Source organism: Prenolepis imparis, unplaced genomic scaffold (genome assembly GCF_030444845.1).
Source record: "Prenolepis imparis isolate NDT839.2.m4 unplaced genomic scaffold, iyPreImpa1.0 SCAF_11, whole genome shotgun sequence".
Taxonomy (NCBI): Eukaryota; Metazoa; Arthropoda; class Insecta; order Hymenoptera; family Formicidae; genus Prenolepis; species Prenolepis imparis.
The window spans coordinates 11944299-11970367 of record NW_028141169.1 but is presented as its reverse complement, the minus strand read 5'-3'; the positions used below and the strand labels follow the sequence as shown (position 1 = coordinate 11970367).

General features: G+C 36.1%; 1 protein-coding gene across 1 annotated transcript in view; it reads right to left on the bottom strand.

The window, feature by feature from the left end:
• Positions 1-2826: 2826 nt before the first annotated feature.
• The window catches only part of LOC145942895 (uncharacterized), a 128454-nt gene continuing 105211 nt past the window's right edge, over positions 2827-26069 (bottom strand). The window contains exons 2-3 of the mRNA XM_083050064.1: positions 7852-8188; positions 2827-7425 (exon numbers count right to left, since the gene is read on the bottom strand). Coding sequence (XP_082906190.1) covers positions 6873-7425; positions 7852-8180 — 882 coding nt within the window. The 5' untranslated portion in view covers positions 8181-8188 and the 3' untranslated portion in view covers positions 2827-6872. The remainder of the gene's footprint in view (positions 7426-7851; positions 8189-26069) is intronic.

Sequence of the window (26069 nt, the reverse complement as noted above, 5' to 3'; positions counted from 1 at the left end):
GATTTAGTGATCGTGTCGGAGACACGAGCGAATGATGCGTCAAATCTTCAGGATTAGGAAAATTATCTTATAATTTTCGCGATAATGCAAATTATCTTCTCTTTTGCGGAAAGAGCAAATCAGAATTTAATTAATCGTCGCTTTTTTGTTTTATTATTATTTTTATTTTTATTTTATTTAATGGGCCTCGGGGAACGATAAAAACTCTCTCAATACCTCTGTGAACTTGGCCCCCCTTTCTTTAAATTTTCAGAGTTTTGGATGCCTTCTAGAGTTCTCTATCGGTTTTAAAAATTTAAATATCGAAAATAGCACTTGAAGAAACTGATGGGGAACTCTAGAACTCTTCGGGGGGCACCCAGAACTCTAATCATTTTTTGAAAATTTAAAGAAGGGGGGGCCAACCCTTTCTTTAAATTTTCAGAGTTTTGGATGCCTTCTAGAGTTCTCTATCGGTTTTAAAAATTTAAATATCGAAAATAGCACTTGAAGAAACTGATGGGGAACTCTAGAACTCTTCGGGGGGCACCCAGAACTCTAATCATTTTTTGAAAATTTAAAGAATGGGGGGCCAACTTCACAGAGGTTTTCTCAGTCAGGGAGCCGTACTACTTGAATCTATAATTCGCCCCCCTCCGTCCCTGTAATAAAAAATATTACGACGATTCTAAGCGTTATATTCTCGCCTGAAATTGAATTTAGAGGACGCGCGTGAAATCAATTTAATTAATTGTACACATTAGCGCAAAATAATATATTATTACGAAATAAAATCCTAGGATTTTTGACGCATCATGTGTTCGATCATGAAACTGCCGAACAACTTGTACAAGTGCGGAAGGATTTTTCTTTTGTATATTGTTTGTATATTCGGAAGCGACAAAGTTATATAGTCTAGAAAATTCTCGACGAAAATTCTGAACTATAAAAGAAAAAAGTATCAAATGTCGCACGTGTGTTGTACATCATCATCACCGTGTAGATGACGAAAAAGAAAAACGCACAACCCCCTGTAACCACGTGTAACGCGGGATTCGAGTGTTTATTTTTGTTTTCTGCGTTTAATTAATTAAATATTAAATTAATGATCACGACGTGCCTCGTTTCGCTCTTTTCGGCCGAAGCGTTTGATCAAGTTCTTCACACAATCCAGGGGGGGGGGGCGAGGGGGGATGAGGAGGCGCGAACACCCTATTAACACGGTGACTTATAAATTATTTAGGCCGACCGTGACCAAAGGAAATCGCGAATCAGGGATCGATTCACGAATCAGGGGTCGATCGCGGTAGAAGGTATATAATTCGTTAATTAGGTAGGATTAGTAGAGGGGTCGTCGTTTATTAGAGTAGGTGATTTATCAACGCGCGATCGCGTGCTCTTTTTTTTTTATTAAGATTAAGATTATTATTTTAAATAAGATTTACACGCGCGTCCCCTTAATTCGATTCTTTACGATAATTATATATAGATTCAAGTAGTACGGCTCTTCGTCAAACCCGACGGGTCCCTGACTGAGAGTTGAATTCGTCGGGGGGTCCCAGTTAGATAAAAGAGAAAAAAAATAATAAAAACGACGATCTCGAACGACGGAGAAGCAATAATCGTGGCGGGCGAACGATTTTTTGAGAGAACATTTTTTTTTTTTTAGCCACGTGATCGAGAGAAGAATTTCGGGGGGCTGATCTTTATACGTACCATTGCGAGCGAGCGTGAGAAAAAAAATGATCTTTGAGGGGGATGTAATGACGGAGAGGGGGACACCGAGAAAGATAGGGGGAGAAGCCTTTCTCTTTCTCTTTCTCGCTCCCTCTCCGGGCTTGGTGCGTTCATGCTCATATATATACACACAACACACAGACAGACACAACACACATACACAATGTGTTACAACTATTATGTTATTTAAATTAATATTAACATACGTTAATGCTAGCATGATAATCTTTTGTTTATTTAGTTTTTAAGCGTAATAGTTATATTAGTTCTCCATCCTTTGTATATATTTTTCGCAAGTCTCAATAAAAAAAAAATTAATAAAAAGAACAAAAAAACCATCCAAAAATGTGTGCAGCCTTCCATTTCATTCACCACTGCCACTTTGCGATATTGTATATGATATATAAATGACAAATAAATAATATATAATATATATAATAATCTTGTCATTTTTCGTTTCTTTTTTTTCTTGAGTCTCTGAAAATATGGACAAAAGGGGAAATTGAAAGAAAAAAAGCGAGAGGTTGCGTTTTTGCAGTTTATTTGCAATTTGTTCATATAATTGGTAACTGATCTCGGATATAACTAGTACTAAAAAAGAACCTAAACAACGTATGAAACTTTATACATAGCTAATTATCTTATAAGTAATAGTGCTAAGGCGAACTATTTACATGTAAACGCATCGAGCCGTTTTTACACGCGTATTTGTGTATTTTCGTTCATCGGGAGAGCTAATATACACAATATGCGAGTATTCCGGTTCTTATATCCGTGTGTTTACACATAATGCACACACGGTTTTTTTTCTCGGGGAACCTCTTTTCACAGGCTCAGGCGTTCCGGAAGGAAGTTTGGATCATCAGCGCATTTTTTTCTTAACGCGCGTTCCAGACGTATTGCCACGGAAAATTGTCTTTACTTATATTTTTTTAATTTTTTCCAACTCTTTCAGAATATTTTTGGACTGTCGAAAAGAAAACAAAATCGCGCGCTAGTCTTTTCCTCTAATTGACAATCTTTCCTCTAATGTACAATATCTCCGAAGGATGGGAGAAGATTTTACTCTCTCGAGCCAAAAAAAATTAGATTCAATTTTTTTTCGACATCTTTGTGACGAGGATAAGAGCTTCTTCTGAGAGTTGAATAAGATATATACGTATCTTTGTATTTTTTTTTTTTTTAAGGTCGATGCGCGACATGGGTGACAATCATATCCAATTCCTTTTAGCACTTTTTTTGTTTCGTGAGGAATAAAATAAGTTAGAAAAAAATAAAAGAGAAGGATTGCGTGTGTCTGTGTGTATGTAACGTCGAGCTGATACCGATACAACTATAATAAATTGACACACATGACGTTTTCCATCGTGCAAAAATTTTAAATTTTAAATAATACAATCTCTCGTTGCGATTCTTTGAGGATATTTTTCACATATTACCGCGTTCATCATTTTGAGTTTTGAGCATTCATGAAATTCGTGACATTGAAAAACGCAAAAATATACAATATATTGCATATATATAACATGAGAAAGAGACTATTATTATTATTATTATTATTATTATTATTCGTATGTGTGTATGTGTGCGACGAGCAATTCAAGTCGAGTAATTTAACAAACGCGGCAGTGTCTAAAATTATATATAAAAACATCGTCGATAAAAATCACATTGTTAAAAAAAAAAAATAGCAAATATCAGAGGAATGAAGATATTGCACTCACGCAGAATCCGTGAAGAGAGTTCATGAAAGATAATATTTCATTCAATGATCTAACCATCTTCAAACGTAATGTTTGCAAATAATATTAACACATTTCTTAACATACATAACTAAAATCGAAAAAAGGCGAATTTAATAATTTTCGATTAAAAGAGAAAATTTCTTTCGATCAAAATCAAATGCTACGAGAGTCAAAGCAAGATTAACGATTCAAATTCAAGATGACTCGCGGTTTTTATTAGCATTTAGATAATAAAAAAAATTATGATAGTAAAATATAAAGAAGATATAATTTTGCGCGAACAAAGAACGAAATTTTCATCTAATGTAAAAATCGCGCTTCTCGATTTCGGATTTCTGCGTTGATCCACGAAGGCTCTTCTTTCGTTCCAGAAAAAACAAAGAAGAACTTTCACGATCGATCACAACCGATCGAAGAATAATTTATATAACGCGCCCGTTTCTTAATAATTCGCTAAAAAAAGAACGCTCGGAGGACGCAAAAGTGTAGCATTTCTCGTTCGCGAGAGATTTTTCCTTCCATGATTATAATTTTCGTCATTAATCTTTCAATGAAATATTGTAAAGTAATCAAATTCCATGTCGATTTCATTCTTTTCAATACGATATATACAGGATGATTACCGTAGAAGGAGGAAATCGCCAGCGAGAAAGTACAACTAATGTTCGAGCCATTTCTATTCCTCTCGAGCGTATAAAGAAAAATATTATTAACAAAAAAATGATACGATAAAACGTATAACAGCTAAGGCTCGTCGTGGCGTTACGCGGTAGCGTGTCTCTCTGTCGCGCTTACAAAATGGCGAATTCGGAGAACATCCTCTGGAGCGAATCGTATTCCGCATTAATCGGAAAATTCGGAAACAGTCGCTTGCATCTCTGAGAAACGACGAAATTTATATATACATATATGTATATGTATAAAAGTTTTATTATATATAATTTTTAACATATTATAATATATTAAATATATATTAATATATAATATATTAATATAAATATATAATATAATATATTATAAATTTTGAATTTTTCCACAGAAAGAACCGTATCGCGAAGAAGCGAGTGTTCTACATCGGCTAAGCGGAAAGGATTCCCTATAGAGTACATACAATGTTCTCGAACGCGAGAAGAGATCGCGCCTCGCATAATCGCAAAAAATTGCAATCTTACAATCGTACATCTCTGCGCGATCTCCTTCTCCGCCCCTCCTAGTAGTAATAAACTACAATCTCATCGCGCTCTTTTTAAAACGCCATTCGAAACGTTGACGAGGAGGTTTTTCGCGCGTCCTAGCGCTTCAGCAACGTCGTCCGAGAAGCGAAAGACGGAGAAACCTTTACTCGGAGAGCCTCGACGTTCGAAATTTCTCTTTCGAGACTCTTCGCGCGCAAGTCGCGTTTCGTTCGCAGTTCCTGGGAACGTGCTATTTCTCTCTCGCGACATAATTCGTCCTATTATATTCTTATTAAAACGTGCTCTCTTAAAAATCTATCTGTATATGTACAAACAATGGGCGTGTCACGTGTGCTCGATCGAAGGCCGATATCGCGTCAGCGGAGAGTTACTGTATGTAGGCACGTGTCTCCACGACGCTTCCTCGGCCTCTGTAAGGTGCGAACCGCGGGCAAAAGTTGGGCGAACAACGCGCAAGTCAAGGTTAAACAAAGGTCGCTATTATAGCGTCGATTCAGAAAATTTACCCCTTCTGTCAATGAAGAGATGTACCCGGATAATTTAAGAATAACTCAAAGCAACTTTAAAAATGTGTTGGAATTTCTCTCTGCTACAAAATAAAATACAAAGGGTCTTTGTATTTAGAAAAATTGCCTAAAATATAATAAAACGGAATGCCCAGCAACTGTTATAGAGAAATTGTCACAGTGCAATACGTCAAAAAACACGCAATTGGTACCAGGTATTCATACATTGATGAAAAAGTGAATATGCATTGACAGAAGGGTTAAAAAACCCTATATATATATTCCTCTTCAACTAAATTTATAAAATATATATATAATTCGTAAAAAAATTAATAAAATTTGTACAATTGATAAAAATGGAAGAGAAATATCGGGAATACAATTCTATAGAAAGAAATGATTGTTATAAGAAAGGGATGCACTTACTGTACAAAAGAACAATTATATATACGGATAATCAGCTGAAAGTCATCACCTTTAAAATAGGATTGATATTATATCGATATGTATAAATAGATTCAAGTGTTACATCCAAAAAGCGAAGCCAACTATTACACACCAGAGTGTAAAGAACGATTGTCGATGAAATACTGGACAAACATATCAATCGTAGAGTTTGAACATCAACTATTGGTATTTTCGTCCGTGTGTCTTTCGCCTGTAATTGTTGGTCTCACCTTTACGATGTATACATGCCACATAAAACATTAAGAACTAAAATATATGTTCTACGGTTTTATAGGGGCTAAAGAAGAACGTTTCCAAGATTATTGCTACTTGGAAAGGCCGATTATTACATATATCGCGTTGAACATTGAGTCAGTAGCCGTAAGTAGATTATTACCAGCATGAGTCAGACTCTCGTAGGCGATGATTCGACCGAGATACCGTGCATATATTATGCGACGATTTATTATATGTTACTTGGCATTCTCTTCCGTATGCGAGAAACTTGTAATTTAAATTTTCAAATCTCAAAATTCAAGATATAATTTAAGAATCAATTTTTAAGTTTTGAAATTTTAATATTAAACCATTGATGGAAAAGAGAAAATTAGAAAAAAATTATACATGTAAAATTAACATAAAATTATCGATTATAATTTCAACACATCTCAAAATTTAAGATATAATTTCACAATAAATTTTTGAGTGTTGAAAATTTTAATATTAAACATTGGTAGAAAAAATATACATAAAATTAACATAAAACTATCGATTATATAATCTCAACGCTCAGTTTGCGATGTTATGCATCTCATTTAGAAATTTAAATTCTTGTCATTTTTTAGCCGATGCGAAAGCCAAGTATTGATAAATTAACTTTAATTTCGAAACGCCTCTCTTCTTAAACAAGAATACATTTGTTTAAAGCCGCTTTCCGCAACATTTGATTCTGTTTCGCAATTCTAAGCGTTAATAGATATGGATAGCACGCGCTTAATTTTGCCCATCCGTTTGCCCGCGGTAAAAAATCCTTTAGAGCACTTTTCCAGCTCGACGAGGTCATGACAACGTCACTCGTTTCCGGACACGCGTGCACACCTTCCACTTGCCGAGGATAAGCCAGTACAGGACGATCAGAGTCCAGACTCTTATCTGGGTCAGACCTCGTCAAGTGGCCTCGCATCTCCGAAAGTCGTTGCCCTATCATCTTCGTCGTTCTGCGACGTCATCGCGGGTCGCTCGAGGCACGACACCGCCGTCGTCTAGGTCTCCAGGCCGGGCACTAGACTGTGAAAGGTCTGTATATCGTGGAAGGCGCGGCCGCAACTCTGATTGTTGTTGCGCTCGAACTTGGTGAGGTCAAAGTGCTCGTCCAACGACTGCAGCTCGGCCAGTCGCTCCTCCAGCGTCTTCGCCGAGTCGGCGAACCTGGCGAAGTCGCAGAGCCGATCCGGATCGACCACGTCGGCCACCTCCATCATGTCGCTACACGATCTCGCGAGGTGGGCGTTTGCGTCGTCGAGATCCTCGGGGAAGAGGACCGAGTGGCAGTTCGTGTTGCTGGCGCCGGCGCCGCCGGATCGCACGTCGATCACGCTGCCGCCGCCCAGACGATCCTCCGGAAAGCCTAGGTGATGATGGTGGCTGTTGTGATGCGACACTTCCGGCTCCGGCTGCAGCTCGTCAATGTGCGAGAGCAAGCGCGGCGTAGGAGGCAGGATGTAGAAGTCGCTGAACACGTCGTCCTGAAGATCCAGATCGTCGTGCCTCTGCCTCTTGGAACTGAGCCCGTCGTTTCTCGAGTCGTCGACCAACCTACATCAATCAGTCAATCAATGAAAAATATCAATGGCACGAGAATTCAAATTGTGAAATAAAATAATAATCATTGTCACTAATAGATCCTGAGGAAAAAGAGGAAGAGGATAAAACCCCTCCCTTCAAAATTAAAAAAAAAATCAATTTTGCTGACAATTTAACGCCATCCTTGAAGATGTTGGAGGTGAAATAATGAAAAAAACAAATTAAAAAATTTTTTTTTAATAAAAAAATTATAAAAAATGTAAAAAAAGAATAAAAATGACATCAGAAGTCACCACTATCATTTTTTTTATCATTGATTTTTATCAAAACAGCTGATTTCTGTCAAAACGTCCCACCCTACATTAAAAATATTATTCCTTTGTACATCATGGAACCGGATGTATATCTAGTCATAGAGTATAAGCGCAGATTTCGTACCTCTTTCTGGAGGACGCCTCCTCGTCCGTGATGTCGGCGATGAGGTTGCCGGCGACGCTGTTCTCCTTGCTGACGTCGTCCATGTATGACGTCATTATCGGTAGGGTACCGTAACTCCGCGTCTTGTCGTCCCGGCTCTCGCGGTGCAATCGTCGCAGAGCGTTATTTATAAGCACCGATCGGCACAGGCTCGCCTCGGGATCCTCGATCCTCTTCAGCTTCACGGCGGAGATCTTCATCAGACGGCGACGTTCCTCGCGGGCGCGATACTTGGCGGAAATCATCGTGGGTCGACTCCTGCGGATCACCAGATCCTCTTCCAATCTCATTTTAACGTCTGCACAAGCGAGAAAAAAACGGGAACATTATTACAATTTCTCCTTTTAATTATTACAATTTTATTTTAATTTCTTATAATAATTATTATTGTTATATATCGTTTTTCTTTCAGTTTGAGATAAAATACAGGTCTTGTCTAGACAACTTTTGAGTATTCTTACAAAAAGCAAGATCCTAGACTTAATATCAGCTGATTTCTGTCGAAACAGCTGATTTCTGTCAAAACAGCTGATTTCTGTCAAAACAGCTGATTTCTGTCAAAACGTCTCACCTTACATTAAAAATATTATTCCTTTGTACGTCATAGAACTAGATATATCTAGTAATTTTATCGCATTTCTAGATACCTAACAATTTTCTACAATTCTACAGATTAACATAAATCGATTGAGTTAACGAGGTTTATTTTGGTAACTAATAACGAATCACTGCAGTAAAAAGAAAGTGATTTGAGACTGAATTTTCGAAGCAAACAATTTCAGCGGGTTTTCAAATGAAAAATATATCATTTATAATCTAATGAATTTTACAAAAGCTCGTAGATTACACGGAAACAATATATTCCACGTGTTTCATAATCGAGTGAATAAACAATTTCTAGCGGCCGATATAACGCATACATATGTGCGTGTGTCATTTATATTTATTAGTCGATAAAAAAAAAATTCGCAGATACCTTTTTTTCACAATTTTTTTCCATTTTGTGAGAATTTTTTTTTGTCTAACGATGTGACATAGAGAGAAAGGGGAGGCACCAAACTATGCGTTTACGCACTCACGTATATAGTGTATCTACTACGCCGCTAATCTAGGAAGACTCTTTTATTTTTCCTTTTCTTTTCCCCTCTATCGTCGTCGACTGACCCAGTTACACGACAGCGCTTCCGTCTTTCCGCGGCGCGTAAATAAATCCCGTCCGTCTGCTTCGCGTTGCTAGAGCGGAGTGAGAAAGAGAGGAAGGGAAAGAGAAAAAAATACGCGTCCCGCTATCGCGGCGTCTCTCTCGTAATCGACGACGACCTCACAATGGCAACGGATCGCGAAAATAGTTTATTATCTATTGAAAATTTCCATCGCATTCGATAAAAGAATCAGGTAAATTAGAGCCAACACGAAAAAGAGTAAAGCGCGAGAAGGCTTAGAGAAGAGCGTTTTTTTCATTTTGGATCTCGTCGATTTTATGAAATGTCATCAAGAAACATATCTCGCGTAAAATTAGTAAGTATAATTAAGAGAGGATAAAATTTTATCTATCCATTAATGTGCTATTTTTATTGTTCAACTCCGATAAGAACGAAAATTATTTTAAAAAATACATACGCCGTCATTTTTAATTTTCCTCCTCTTTTTTATATTTCTCGGCGGCAATTTTTATTTCGCTATCGTACGTGTTATCTTTGCACATTTTCCACGCGCTACACTCTTAATATTGAAGGGAAAAACGTTCTCCTTTGCTCGCGCGAGCTCATTTTTCTCTCTATCTCACGTATGGGAATGTTTTCGAATATTTAAAATCGCCATGGAAGTTACTTCCGACCGGGATCGCGGGATCATTTCCGGTTCCCGACGAGAACCATCGGGAGACTGAATTGCGATCCTCTCTCTCGCTATAGCTAGCTAATTTCCAATCTCCGCGATCGATCTTATCGCGTGAAAGTTGTTAATTCGCCGTTTCATCGGCGAGAGATCCGCGACCGATAGTCCACGGTCGTCTATTTTCTGATTCTTTGTTTAATCGATCGCCTCGTGTTTCACGAAAGTCAATTAAGATAATAACAAGACAATTCGTAATTTCTCATCAGCGTTAATTGAAATTGTCAGAATTTAATTTGACATTAATTTTTTTATATATATCATTATTCTGTAATTCGGGGATTTTTTTTCCCTCCGATCCGCGAACCGGAAGTCCGAAATTGTTCGCTCTTCAAGGATAGTATCGTTCGAGTTTCGCGCGGAAATTTGATATGAAGGTACGTCACGTCATCGCAAGATGTCGGGTCGAGTATTCGCGCCATTTTTTCGCAAGATGGCCGAGATCGCGCCAAGTCAGTCGCGTTCGAGAAATTCGGGATGGCCGTGCGCGACACTTGTTGCTAAAACGATCCTCAAAAATTCGCCTCGAGGTACGACTTTGATTCATTTATTTTGTTACTCGATCGAAAGTGTCTCTTGTCTCTTTCAAACGTCCATCCTCCTCGTTAGATTCTTGCATCCTAACGTTCAGTTTTTCGTTATCGTTAATTTGAAAGGTTATTATTGTCGAAATATTTTTCAGCACCTCATTCTGCGTCTTTTCCTTTTAATAATTGTAACCTATACATATATCGTTTGTACTATAAAGCAATCTCTTTTCAGACTAATAAAATTAATAAAATCGAAAGTCGTGCATATCGAGGCGACAGTTCAACGGTGTGATTCTCATCATCGGGAGCATCGTTACTCAATTCTGCCGTAGAAAATAGAGCGAAAGTGCGAGAGAAAGTAGAGTGGAGAGAGGAATTCTGTTTCTGAAGGAGACTCCGGAACCATAAATCGAGGTAATGTGGCAATTATATATAAAGTATTTTTCTTCTCGGAATAAGGAATCTTTGATTAAAATGAGAAAGAGAGAGAGCTTCGTTTATTCGCTCTCTCGCTTCTCGATCTCGCGGACGACTTTTGAAAGCGATCCTAGTTAACTTTGGGATTCCGTAATCTCGGAATGCGCGTAGAATAACAGCGCAATGAAAAAAAAAAAAAAAAAAAAACATTTTTAGCGAATAACAGTGCGACACTAAGCACAGAGAGAGAAGAGGACGAGCGTCTCTCGAGAGGCGATTTTACGCCCGAGATACGCCTAGACTAACTTTCTCCATGGGGGGAAAAAACCGCCATGGATACGCGTTACCTAACCTGGACACGCAAAGCCTGCCAGTCGCGTCCCCCTCTTCTTCTCTCTTCGTCTACGATTCTTCGCCCTTTCCCTTCGCGACCATCGCCCTCCAGATCCCCCCTCCCCCACTCCCCCTCGTCGTTTATTTACATGCGCTAACACATTGTCGTAGATTGGCGACCTCTTCGTCGTCTGTTAATCTCGCGAGAGGGAGACGCTTTAACATTTTACAAGGTATCACCTCGCTGCGGCAGGTCGAGAGCACGACGTTGTTACGAGATCTTTAAGAATTAATTGGCGCGACGCGATTAATTTACGCGCGACCAAAATATTCTCTACGCGAATATCTCGCGAGTAGAAATCCCTCCTTCGAAGCTTGTTTAATTAAATTCGAGAATTAATTAATATATAAATTTACGTACGTTATTACGTGTGTGAGATATTCGCGAACGTTAGGGTTGTATTAGTTGACGGATAAACGGGATAGACGTCTCAAAGGCAACTAATCAAACTGCATTAAATCGACTTAGCATTATTCCGTTGATATTACATCGGCGCGAGTTTTATGACGGCTATTCCCTAGTTCGATCCCCGATTAACAAACACAAGCAAAGACCCCGAGGAAATCGATTTATATACGCGAGCTTTCTTCTAGCACCTCTTCAATATCGACGTTCCTTAGGAAACTTATATAGTTTGCACAAATTCCTCTCTCTTTTTTTTTTTCACCACCTTAGCTTTAAAAATATTATGTCTTAAAGAATAAAATTATGGCTTAAAAAATAAATAATAAAAAAATTTTTGAAAAGCAATTAGCAAAGCACGATGACACTTAAAATTACAACAAATCGAACAAAAAAAAAAGAAAAGAAATAGAACTTTCATATTAGAAGTTTACAACAAGCACATTTTAGTTAAAAGTCGAAATGTTATTTTTATTTGATTTGCAGTAATTTTAAGTGTCGTCATCTGTTGCTATTAATGAATTTTTTGGATCGGTCACTCTCGCCTCGACATAAGATTTCTAAGGTTAATCTATTATCTAGTTATAAACTTTCATTTGAGCCATCATCTAGCTAAATTGGAGGTGGTGAAAAAATTTTCGCACCCTTTATAACGAGACTTGACTTATACAAGTGACATTAGAAAACCGTTTATAGGATGTCCGTGAAAAAAATGTGCCGATTCTCTGATAAACTTTCGCCGTCACGCGCTGGATTTTATGTCATTGTCGCGCAGTCTTTGGCAATTAAATAAAGCTCGGAGCTCGACTAAATTTAGATTCCCTTGTGCACGCGCCATCTTAATATTAGGTCATCGAAAGAGGACACAATAGCATGACACGTCGATAATTGTATATTAATTAATAATAATGCGAACGATGTTATATAATTAAATCGCATTTAGGAATATATAATTATGTTCATCTCGTCCAAAAAAAAAAATAAATAAATAAATAAAACAATATACACGTTAAATATAAACTTTTAAACAATTTTGCCTCCGCATTTATTGAATCTCTTTTGTTTCTATTTTTTTTTTAATACGAGATGCGCAAAACGCGACATTGAAATCCTTTTTTTTTTGCAGCATATGTATCGCAGAGTATAATCGAATTGTTTTAAACAATATTTCTCTAACACATATTCAGTCGTGCTATAAATAACACAGAGTCTGTTCGGGTACCGCCTGCCAAAAGTTAATGGCGATTTAGTAACAATGTCGGTTTAGTCACGACTGTTTGAAAGCGGCAGCAATGGGGCAAACTAACCCTCCCCTTCCCTCTCGCCCCTGCCGCCCCTTCTAAAACCATCCGACCACAATACGAGCTTCGATCGCTGCACAACTGTAAACGATGTTTCTCGCCGGGAACACGTTTGCGCCTCTATACCGGGTGTTTGCGTCAAATTTTAACGCAACAGAAATTCGTCTATTCGAGAAATTTAATTACACACATTCGCGACTCTTTTCACGAGAATGAAGATTTTTCTACATCTTGTTTGAAAATCGTAAATGCACGGAATCTCTTGTCTTTCCCACACAGTTGGAAAATTTGTGTTTTCTTGTTAAAAACGGTCCCCGTTAAAATTTTTGTGTTAAATATTTAACACATTCATGTGTTAATTTAACATATTGCTGTTATGTTAATTGGACTCAAATGTTAAATTATTAAAATAACTAAAAAAAAGTGTAAAAATAACACAATGTATATCTATTTTTAATTTTACACAATAAATATGTTCCGTATTATTAGTGACAAGATTTATCTGTTAAAATTTACAGGAAAAATGTTAATTTTACTTTATAATATAAGTGGGGGTGATAAAATGTAAAATCAACAATTTTTTAGTTAATTTTTACATTAAAACTATGTTAATTTTACACAAAATTTATTTTAAATTTATTTGAAGTTTGCATTTATTTTATGTTAAAATATTAACACAATATTCGTGTCACCATTTAACATATCCGTATTATGTTAAATTAACACAAAATTTTCTGTGGACCGTTTGGGACAGGTGATATTTGTTAAATTTAACACAAATTTTTCAACTGTGCAGTAAAATCTTCAGCGAATTAATCTTGTTTTTATTTCAACACAAAGAAATATTAGTGTTATCATTGCTAAATTTTAGATATTACAGCTGAAATTTAATCACCATGTTTAAATTTAATTTTTATGGTAATTAATATTTTTGAGCTATATATTTAACAGGGGATTCCCCGTGAAATTATAGTTGTTAATAAAATTATAGTTACTATTGTCAAGATATGAGAATGACAGATTGTCAAGTGTCTATTTTATTCGAAAAATGCGAGTTCGAAATAAGAGAATATATAATAGATTCGACTCTTGGAATATCGGAAACTATGTGAATCGGACACGTATGTCAACATTTAGTTATCTTTTAACGCTGTCGCAATAACGGTCCTTCTTCGAACAGTTATGGAAAGAATTAACGTGACTTTGGGGAAGTCCGGATATAACAATTTCAAAGTAATTTAATAAAAAAAAAAAAAAATTAAATAAACTCACACATACGATATCTACTTTTGCGCGTATCACTCGATACACAGAGAGAATTTTCTCTTAAAATTTACCCTGAAGAGTTTTATGAGAATTTCTCTGATTAATATTTATCACAATAAAAATAATAATATCTATCACGATAAAATATAAAATATATTTGATTAATTTTACTATGCAGTTTAGTAAAATTAATCAAACATGTTTTATAGTGCTTTATAGTTTTATAGTTTAATAAAATTCTTTCCATATTGTCCCACAATTACCATGATTTTCAGGGTAAATTCTAAGAGAAAATTCTCTCTTGTAAGTGATAGCCGTGTTACATATATGTTTGGAGCAATCGGGCCTAGTATAGGGCGGTAGCTCATAATTCGCGAGCGTTATTCGAGCGTATACGTTCAGTCGACGTCATCGATATTCCGTCGAAACGAGAGAGAGACGTCGGGTGGTGCCATATTGAACGAGAGAGGCGAGAGAGCGAGCGAGAGAGATCAAGAGAGAGAGAGAGAGAGGAGAGGTAGAAAGCGCTTTCGGTATTACACGCAGAAAAGAACGAACGGCCCGTTCTTTGCCGGGGCCTTGGAAGGAATGCAGCGGATAAAAAGAAATCTCGCGCGCGCGCTTATAAATAAATCTCGCGGACGGTGAACCGAGAGAGCGCGAAATTGACGTCGCGTCTCGCCTACATCTCGAGAGGCTCCTCTCTCTCTCTCTCTCTCTCTCTGTCTTCTGTTTCTCCTTCTCTTTTATCTCTCTATATATATATATATATATATATATATATATATATATATTAATCTGTTACGTGCTCGAATATTCTCTCGCTGAATTATTAAATTGTTTACAAATGAATTTTTTATTTTACTAGAACAACACAAGCGCGCGCTCCGCGCGCGCCATTCTTCAGTTTTATGTTAAAAAAATAATATTTTTTAAAAATAATATAAAGTTTCTTTAAACTTGATTAATATTTTTTAACAGAAATTAGCTGATTAAAGCATTAATTTGCTAATTAAATTTTAAAATAATAACATGTTAAAAAATTAAAATAGTAATATGTTGTAAATAATATGTTATCATATCTTATTCTCGATTAATATTTTTTGACAGAAATCAGCTGATAACTGTCAAAAATATTAATCGAGTTTAAAGTATTATAACATATTATTTAAAACATATTATTATTTTAAAAATTAATTAGCAAATTAATGCTTTAATCAGCTGATTTAATATTTTTTCTTTCTAAAACTATATCTTTTTGAACGAATCTCCTTCGAGTTTTAATTAATTATTAATATTATATAAGTCATGTATATAGTATCGCGCGCGCGCGCGCTATTAGAATGAAGTTGCCGATGTTTGTATTATAAAATAGCCGCGGCCATTACCGAAACGCCGCGAGTATCAGGCAGTTGGAGCTGCGTCCCGCTGTCATTAATTAGTAAGCATAATCGTTAGAAACGATATATATCCTTTGTATTGTAATATTTATCAATCGCATATCATAATTTCAACGTTAATATGTAGGCGTAATTGTTCGAAAGGCATATTTCGCGAAAAATTCGATGCAAAATTTCTTGCCAACATAACCCAACTTAAACTGTTTCGCGCGCGCGAATGTGTTGCGATCCGTGGATATATCTATTGTTAATTCTAGCTTACATATTTATATTGTGTATGTTATAATGCGAAATAATAAGATTATTCTAATATATGTATGTATTTTATTTGTTACAGGTAACATTGCGATACACAGTGCGATTCACGCGTCGTGTCGGGAGTCGGGAGTGCCGTGTAAAGTTTCGCGTGTCGGGAGTGCCGTGTAAAGTGTCGGGCAATCGTAATTATTCGTATTTTCGCGAGTGCGTGAGTGCTATCATGGACCAAGAGAGGAGGAGGAGGCCCGGGGAGGCATCGGGCGACATCGGGGCAACTGTGAGGTATGCAAAATAAAACATTTTTTTCTAAACTGTTTATGAGATATTCGACACACACTATTCGACACAATTATGTATATACATAATTTGAATATTTTGTTTTCAGATCAATGTGCTGTGTACTACAACTCCGCTATTACACGTATTGGTGAGTGAGAAATTGTTTATTTTATAATATTTTTCTATAGCGGTAATGGGGGTATAATATATTGAAAATATTAAAATAGTAATATATGTTTTAAATAATATTTTATAATATCTTATCTGCGATTAATATTTTTTGACAAAAATCAGCTCTGATAATTGTCAAAAATATTAATCGAATTTAAAATATTATAACATCGCTTTCTAAAAAAAGCACGTTAAGTCGATTCTTGTAAGTATTGCTGCATCTTTTCCGATGCTGATTAACTGTTTCGATTCGCATTGTGCGTTATATTCGTGGCATCGAGAAACTGTCATCGCGAGTATTAGTAGTTTAACAGTTTGTTCAAAATAAAATTAAATAAAATAATGTTTTAAATAATATGTTATAATATTTTAAACTCGTTTAATATTTTTGATAGTTATCAGCTGATTTCTGTCAAAAAATATTAATCGTGAATAAGGTATATTATAATATATTATTTAAAACTAATATTATTATTTTATTTAATTTTATTTTGAACAAACTGTCAAACTGTTAACCCTCGCGATGACAGTCTCTCGATGCTACGAGTATAACGCACAACGCGAATCTTGACAGCCAATGAGTGTATCGAGGAAAAGCGACAACAATAAACTTCGATATATGCGAGTATCGACTTTACATATCTTTTTTAGAAAAGGATTTTTTTTAACGCTCGATAAAACGCAGTAAAATTTCAGTGAAATAATGTGGCATGTATATATATATATACACGTGTGATACGAGAATTATCAGATGCAGCGGAGAAAATTAATAAAATATGCGCAAAAAAAAATAAATATATATTTATCCAAAATTCTGAGAGAGTTTATAGCTTTCGCTTGAGTAAACACAAAGCACTCTATATCCATTTAGAAATCATCGTTTATTTAAAAGCCCCATTTATCTAAATGGTTCCCAATTATCGATGTCATTTCCATGGAAAATATTTGTCGTAAATTTTTTAACAGTTGTTTTTAAACGACGTGAAACGACGTCATCTAATCTCAATCATCGATTTCTATTTTTGGACGCTTTAGAAATAAGAGAATGCACGACGGTGGTGACAGCAATTGTGGGACATCTCGTATAATGAGCGTAATCCTCGTATGGGCGCATTGAATGGCTCTCTCGCGGGTTTATTAACCACCGGGTTCAATATCGTCTTTCAAATGCGTCGTAAAGCGACTGATGCACGCGTTCCTAACAGAGGCTCTCTCGCGGTTCTTCATAAAACTTTATCCTCCGTCGTAAAGATCGATGGGCCGGTTATCCCCTTCGGGATAAATTGCACGTATCGATTACTTTGTTTTGTCGAAGGAAAACGCGGGGAGAAAGTGCGGTTTACGCGGAATTTACACGGAGCGACTTTTTTTTCCCCCCTCATCACACGTGCCGATGTCTCTTTTTTTTTTTTGTCTTAATACCATCGTAATTTTGTCGATCGATATAGAGTTTTCAATTTCATTACCAGATGCCAGATATTTCGAGATCAAAGATAAAATTTGTGCGCCAATTCATTTAACTTGTTTGATAGTCCGATTAAATTTGTAATGTTTTATGTGGCGTAGAATCTGTCGCGTCACGTAAAAAAATTACACGTTTGTGAATAACTTAAATACGGTTATCTGCAAAAGCAGAAAGGGAGAAAGGTTGACCCTGACGTCGAGCAGACGCATTCGTTTGCATTCATATAGCAAATCCGCCCATTTGAGTGCAAAGGGTTGAACCGATGGCTTAATTAAAGAACATGCGCTGTGCGGTCGTATCTATATTTACACTTTGTATATTTTATTTATCCCTCGTATCACGGATGTTATATTATATAGCATTATTGCATATAAGATTGCGGTTTTATTTTTTTCTCAATTAAATTAATTAATTCTCGACGATTTTATCCCGATAGCGAAATTCAGTTTTCTCGAATGATATAAATTTCATATTACTATTATTATTATTTACACGTATTTTTTTTAATCGACGAGATATTCAATTTTGACTAAAGTTATCACGACAATTTCGAAATTCGACGAGAGATTAAGATAAGCTGAATTTTTTCGCGCGATTCACAAGTAGAAAATTCCATTTGAATTCAGATTGAAAAACGATCTAGCCGGTCCCTGGTCGTGAACGAGGATTCCATTAATTACACGCAATGACTTTCACTTTTGACGATAGAGAAAGAAACGAATCTTTCCAGCGTGCTACATCGACGCAACTCTTTTGCGGTTGTCGCAATTTCTTACAAATATCGCACGCGCGTATAAATAAAAGAACTGGCTCTCTTTCGGAGAGTGAATAAAACGTACGTCGCGTCCCGAAAATGGCGTTATATTCCAGATATTCCCGCAAAGTCTTCTTTTCGTCCGGAAAGACGAGCAATCGATGTATCGATAAGAATCTCGCCGCCGGAAATGAATTTTTGCACATCGTTCGCGAGAATTTTTCAATTCAATTCAAGCCCAAGAATCGTCTGCGAATTGACAGATCATCATCTAACTTTATATTAACTGCATGTTTGGAGTTTTTCTATTGGCAAAGTATCTAAAGATACATACATTCAAAGATTTATGAAATTAAAAATGGCGCGATTTTTCCTTCGGATCTAAGACTGTTCAGCTTCGGTTCGGCTGATGGATTCCGCTATTTCCTCGATTTAGAGAGTCATACACAGTTTGAAAATTTGTGTTTTCTTGTTAAAAACGGTCCCCGTTAAAATTTTTGTGTTAAATATTTAACACATTCATGTGTTAATTTAACATATTGCTGTTATATTAATTGGACTCAAATGTTAAATTATTAAAATAACTAAAAAAAAGTGTAAAAATAACACAATGTATATCTATTTTTAATTTTACACAATAAATATGTTCCGTATTATTAGTGACAAGATTTATCTGTTAAAATTTACAGAAAAAAAATGTTAATTTTACTTTATAATATAAGTGGGAGTGATAAAATATAAAATTAACAATTTTTTAAGTTAATTTTTACATTAAAACTATGTTAATTTTACACAAAATTTATTTTAAGTTTATTTGAAGTTTGCATTTATTTTATGTTAAAATATTAACACAATATTCGTGTCACCATTTAACATATCCGTATTATGTTAAATTAACACAAAAATTTCTGTGGACCGTTTGGGACATGTGATATTTGTTAAATTTAACACAAATTTTTCAACTGTGTACCGTTCTCGTCGAGATTGTGCAGAGCTAAATAGGCCGTGACTATTCGGACGACTTTCTCTCGCAGCCGCAATGAGCGAAGACGCCGACGACGTAGGTATAAAGAGAAAAAAAATCGCTCTTCTATTTAAAACGGAGTTTGACGAAGGAAGCGAATTTTTTCTCGCGAGCAAGATCGCCGAAATCGTGATACGCGATCGCGAACAGCGGTTTACGGAAATAAAAATAAAAAAAAGCGTCGAAAATGCGAACGTAATAATGATTTCGTAAGCATATTATGTTACGATAACATTCGACGTCGGCGAAAAATCATTATTGGATTCGAAACGCGGAAGGAGATGGGGATTTGAAATTTATATAAGCGATATTTGCGCCAGAGAGATTCTCTTTTTCGTACGATATTATATTATTTCGAGGCGATGTTGCCGAGGAGTTTTTTGCCCGCTTTTCTCACGTCGTAAAGAGAATATAACTTCTCTCTTCCCTTCTGTTCGCTCACGGATTCCTTCAACATCCATCATTTTCGGTCAATTTGCCACGCGGGACGCTACTTCGTCAGCCTAGATGCTTAAAGCACTGGGGAGAGAAAGAGGAAAGCACGAGTCATCGACGAAAAGCGCGTCAGGTCATGATATTGCCACTTTAGTTTCGCAAAGCATCGAAATTGACTCAACGATAAGAGCGATTACGAAAGTTCTACGGTGTATATAGTCGCAGTGACGGAGTGTTTCAATTTGCATTTTACCGCAGTATGGTCTCTTGTTGCAATATTTTGTAACTCACTCCGCAGCCGTCATCCGCAACGGGGAAAAAAAAAAAAAGAGTTGAATTTTGTTAAATATACAATAATTTATAAATTTAGCAATACGCGAGATTACGACACGCATCTCTATTCGACATTATTTCACTGATGTAAATACAGAAAAATTCTCTCTGGAGTTGAAAAAAAAAAATTAATTCTCAAATTTTTTCACTCAACAATTTACTTGAATAAAAAAATTTTTTTATTATTTGAATAAGAATGATTATCTCTCTCTCTCTCTCTCTTTCTGTCTTAACTATTGCAATGATATAAATACAAAAAAACTGATCGATTCATTTAAAGAGAATGATTTTTATTTTTTTTTAATGTTTGAATAAAAAGAATTATTTAAATAAAATTTTTATTTAAGTAAAAAAATTGTGGAATGAAAATTTGAGAATAATCTTCTTTTCCTTAATCCATCCGTTAAAAAGGCAGCTCCAGAGGAGAATCGAAGAATCAGCATAACAATTTGCATAACTTACTTTCGTCATACGAAAACGTCGTAAACAAACGCGCAACAATAAACGTGTAATGTGCGGAAAGTTGTTTGCGGACATTATCACCGCGTGATATCCCGATCTTGTGAGTCGCGACTCAGCATATATATACATACACAGTTGAAAAATTTGTGTTAAATTTAACAAATATCACCTGTCCCAAACGGTCCATAGAAATTTTTGTGTTAATTTAATATAATACGGATATGTTAAATGGTAACACGAATATTGTGTTAATATTTTAACATAAAATAAATGCAAACTTCAAATAAACTTAAAATAAATTTTGTGTAAAATTAACATAGTTTTAATGTAAAAATTAACTTGAAAAATTGTTGATTTAACATTTTATCACCCCCCACTTATATTATAAAGTAAAATTAACATTTTTTTCTGTAAATTTTAACAGATAAATCTTGTCACTAATAATACGGAACATATTTATTGTGTAAAATTAAAAATAGATATACATTGTGTTATTTTTACACTTTTTTTTAGTTGTTTTAATAATTTAATATTTGAGTCCAATTAACATAACAGCAATATGTTAAATTAACACATGAATGTGTTAAATATTTAACACAAAAATTTTAACGGAGACCGTTTTTAACAAGAAAACAAATTTTCCAACTGTGTATACATATATGTATCTCCTGTCGTTGGAAAACATCCGGAGACGAAAATACAAATTCCGAGGAGCAGCTTCGCTCCCTCTTCGCCGTTATCGCGAGAATAACGGAGAGATCGGCGCAACAGGTTAAGGGAAATTATAACGTAGAATTCGCACGATCGGGAACGCAAACGAAGGCATTATTTTGCCCGCGACACTTTCTCCGATTTCGCGCAACGCTAATAACGCTCGCCCTCCGTTTTATTGGATCTTAGCGGATAAATCGAGATAAAATTTCATCCAATGCCGAATAAAAGTCTAGCGCGAAATCCTAAAGAGTGCGTGTGCGTGAAGCAAAATGACCGTCAACTCGACGTTGACCCAGATTTAGATTGATAGATCCGCGTTACAATTTGCCCTTATCAAAGCCTTATCAAGGCACTTTCCTTTTATCCTATTTTCTCTTCTTTGTTCTTTTCCCTATTTCGTGTTTAAAAATCGTGTTAAATTGATGGCAAAAATATATTTTATCCTCTACTCGTGACAAAAACTTGGTCGAGAATGTATATTCGACGAGGAACAATGAGGCAATAATCGAAGACTTGACATGAGAAATGGAAGCACGATTTTTGTACACAGAGAGTCTTCAATTAATTATAAATCGCCAACACATGTCTGTAGATCGAATTGATGAGATATTGAGTCTCAATGTTGAAATGCGTCGAGAGATGCGCGTCGCGAATCCGCAATGTATGAATATGCAGCGAAAATGCAGAATCATCCATATTTATTTCGTGGCGAGGAGAGAGAGAGAGGATAGGTGAAGAATCGCTCTCGTGCTTTTAAGCTCTTAATTGATTAATTGCCATTGTGATATATCGCGCAATCGTCCAGCACAAAAATGCTAATAAGAGAAATGCATTACTTGAAAAATCCAGACGCATCTGAATTCAAAAATATTTAGTTTTTTCGAAAAAATTTAATTTTTTTCATAAATAAAAATAAAAATAAGAATTATCGTTGAGGAAAAAAAAGAAACAAAATTTTTATAAAGAAATATAAAAAAAGTATCCTATTCGTCGATTCTCTCCGCTTTTAAATAAAATTATACATCCTATAAATGTACACTTTGAAATTATATACGCAATAAATAAAATATATACGAGAGCTATTAAAAATTTTTCATTTCGTTAATCTTTCGCGAAAGCTTTCATGATATTTTCTATCACATTAAAGTACGTTTATTTTTTTACCGTTCCACCCTCAATTATTTATGGCAAATATTTCGAGGAATTGATTTATTAAAAAAAAAATCTAGATTGACCTCTTTAAATAACCTTAATTAAAATTCAAGATTATCAACTTTTTTCCTTCCTCTCGAAACCTTCTAGCTTTGTATATAAAATATTTTCTCCTTACAGCCATAGTTTCAACAATATTAATTAAAATGGGATACCCTGTATATTTACAAAGGCTAATCTCGCTTTTTTTCTCAATTATAAATCGTAAGCCGGCTTAATCGCAGATTTGCAATTCGCTCTCGCGAGACAAGATAAAGTAAGAACGTCACGTTCGCCGATCCTTGACCAATCTCGAAACTGCGGAACCGTTCTTTTCTCTCTCTCTCTATCTCTCTCTCTCTTGCCGCGACCTTCCGCGAGCAAAACGCTCGACTCGCGCGAAACGGCCTCGAAATTTCGCACGGTCGACAACATCATACGTTTGCAGACCTGAGATGCCAGATTGCAGACTCGACAGAGTCCATAGAGCCGCATCTATACGCGGCAATCACGTTAAGAGCAGATGTTATCCCCACCCGGGGATCTTCTCCGTCGGCTTCCAGAGGAACATAAAGGGGGATCGCACGGCTTCCGAATCGGCTCGTGTCGTCGATTCTCGGCCATCTCCGAGTTTGCTCTCCTTTCCAGCCTCCCTTGCTCTCTCTCTCTCTCGCTCGTTTGTATAGAGATGGACCCCGAACCAAATAAGTTTCTCTCCTTTACCCCAGCACTATTTCTCTCTCTCTTGCCCGCGCTCCTACGTACGGTAAATATTTCCGTAGGCCTCGCGTGGAACGTGTCGTCTAACGCTATACACCAGAAGCAACCTTGTATGCATCCGTATCTGACGTCATAAATAGATATCCCTTCTGCGTTTCTTTCACGAGCACGAATTAATGCGGAGAATCGGGGTCTCTTCACTCTCGGATAACATGGAGACTGACAAGTCTTCTAAAATATGTCCCAATATGTATTATATCGTTTCGAAATCGATGTAATGTTTGTTTTATTATTCCATTTTAAACGCGCCAAAAGAACACGAAACATAATATTTCTTTATGTTTATTTCGAACAAACAAAATTGATTGATTAAAAAAAATCAAAGTATAGTAATATAATTTCATAGGTATTATATAATATTATTTTTTATAATATATTTTATATTATATATAATATTTTATATTATAATATTATTATATATTATATATTTTATTTTTTAATATTTATTTTGGATAAAATTATTAGATTAATTTTTAAAAAAGTATAAAAGTATAGCGATAATTTGACACATGTTATGATTATTTTTTGTCACTATGCTCTTACATTTTTAAAAAATTAATCTAATAATTCTATTTGTTCGGAATGAATATGAGTTCCATAACCGTGTCAGATTTATATCGTATCATGCAACTGTAGGATCGTAAATTAATTAAAACCGCTTTGCGCGATTTCTCCTCTCTCTCTCTCTCTCATATCTGCGTTACTCTACTACTTTTACCCAACTCTTACATCACGTCGCTATGATTATCGGGCCATGTTGGCGAGATATGGCAATTCGGTAATGGTGAGAAAGGGGGGAAATTACATCCGAAACATCTGTAACGGCAGCCTTAATGATTATCTCTGCGAGATTCCAGCTGTATCGCTTTCTCTTTCTCTCTCTGACCAAGAACGGAGAGGAAGAAGGCGAAGGGAGAGAGTTTAGAGAGAAAGAGGGTAAAAGACGAACTTGTGGTACGTTAGTGGATAGATATAGGCTCGTGACGTCACGCATTCCATCAGCTGGTCGGATAGACAGAGGCGTGTCGTTTCCATGCCTGTGTTTCTCCGTTTAGGACAAGCGATAAGATAGGAATGGAATTCCTTCTATAATACGAGCAACAAAGAGACAAACAAAGCGCAGATTCCGCCCACCATCTTTACACGGAGACGTCTTACAAAAGAAAGGATTGTAACGTGCGCAGTAAAATTGAGTTCCCTCCAGATGTGTTTCACGGATGTTTCGGATATCAGGAGGACACCTTAGTCGATATGCGCAAAGTCGAGCGAAAATTGTAATTGCATGTGTGCGCGAAATGTAATTTCGCCCTAAGCTGCGAAGTTGTAATTTTGCCCGGGACTTGGTTGGTTAAACATCTCGTGGAAGCCCACGAGTAGTTTCTTATCGACCTGTTTTAACTTTTACGCAGTTGACTAACTCTGGTTAGAGCGACTCTGTGTGTATCTCCCTCTCTCTCTCTCTGTCTGTCTCTTTCTAGGTCACAGTCGAGTCGGTTATTATAGATAATGCAGGTGGAGAAACAAAGCTAACCAGCGAGTCTCTTATCGACGACGTCGCTAGAATTTTAGATCGTCTGCCGAAGTTTCAGCGAAGCTCTATTTTCAACTTGATTCTAAAATATGTATACGGTGTGTTCCGCATATGGAACGGATATATCTACTGCTATTTTTAACGCCGGAATACATAGCTTTCGTGTTTAGATGCACACGATCGAAGAATTCGTGTCAAACGACACTAGGCTCTCATAGAGTTTACGCATCATTTATCTAACTTGTCGCTCCGAGTCCCAAAATTTAATTCCCACTTGGTATTTCATTGATATATAAATGAAATTTTCTATAAATGATATTTCTATATGTATTTTCTATTTTATATTATTTAATCAATTTCAGATATAGTCATATAAAATGATAATAGAATACAAATCTACAGAGTGTAACACAAAAATGTTCATATAAACATGCGTCGTTTTCACGTTACAGTTTGCATGTTTGTTTACATGTTTGGGTTGAAACTTGGGATAATTGCAAAGCGTATAATTTAATTTCCAACAATACAAAACGGTAATAGAAAACAATTCTCGTGTCTCGAAATAATTCATTCTCAAGCAAAATGGGCAAATTTTTTTTCCCAAAAATGACTCCTAGGTAAGCACTTATCAAGCGTTCTATGGCAGAACAAAAGGGAACGAATGAAAAAAATCATTTTTGGACATACGTTTACGCGAACTTTCCTACGAACCCACATATATATTCATTACACTCTGCATATATACACGAATGCTAGCGAATGTTTTCTCGCGCCAGGCGAGAGAGAAAGAGAGAGGAATTTCCGAGCAACGAAAATTCTCCCGGAAAATGATGGATTCAATTATCCCGGGGGCAATTGAAAGAGTCATCCGCGTGTAGAGCGGGCAGTTAAAATGGAGAGAGAAAGAGACCCGTTCTCCATTCTCTTGGGCGAGAGGCGTTAAACTGGTTCTTTGTTCCGCGTAGCAATAGCATAACCATGAGCGTTTTATTCGATTCCATCGACTGGCGGCGCGTGTCATCGCATTTCTACGAACGCGCCGATAGTCCCATATATATATATATATATATATATATACATACATATATGTATGTATATATCGGGGCCGGAGACTATCTCGCGCAATCAGACCCATATCGATAGTCGCGGCGGTGGCACATGTTCGATTCGCGTATTATC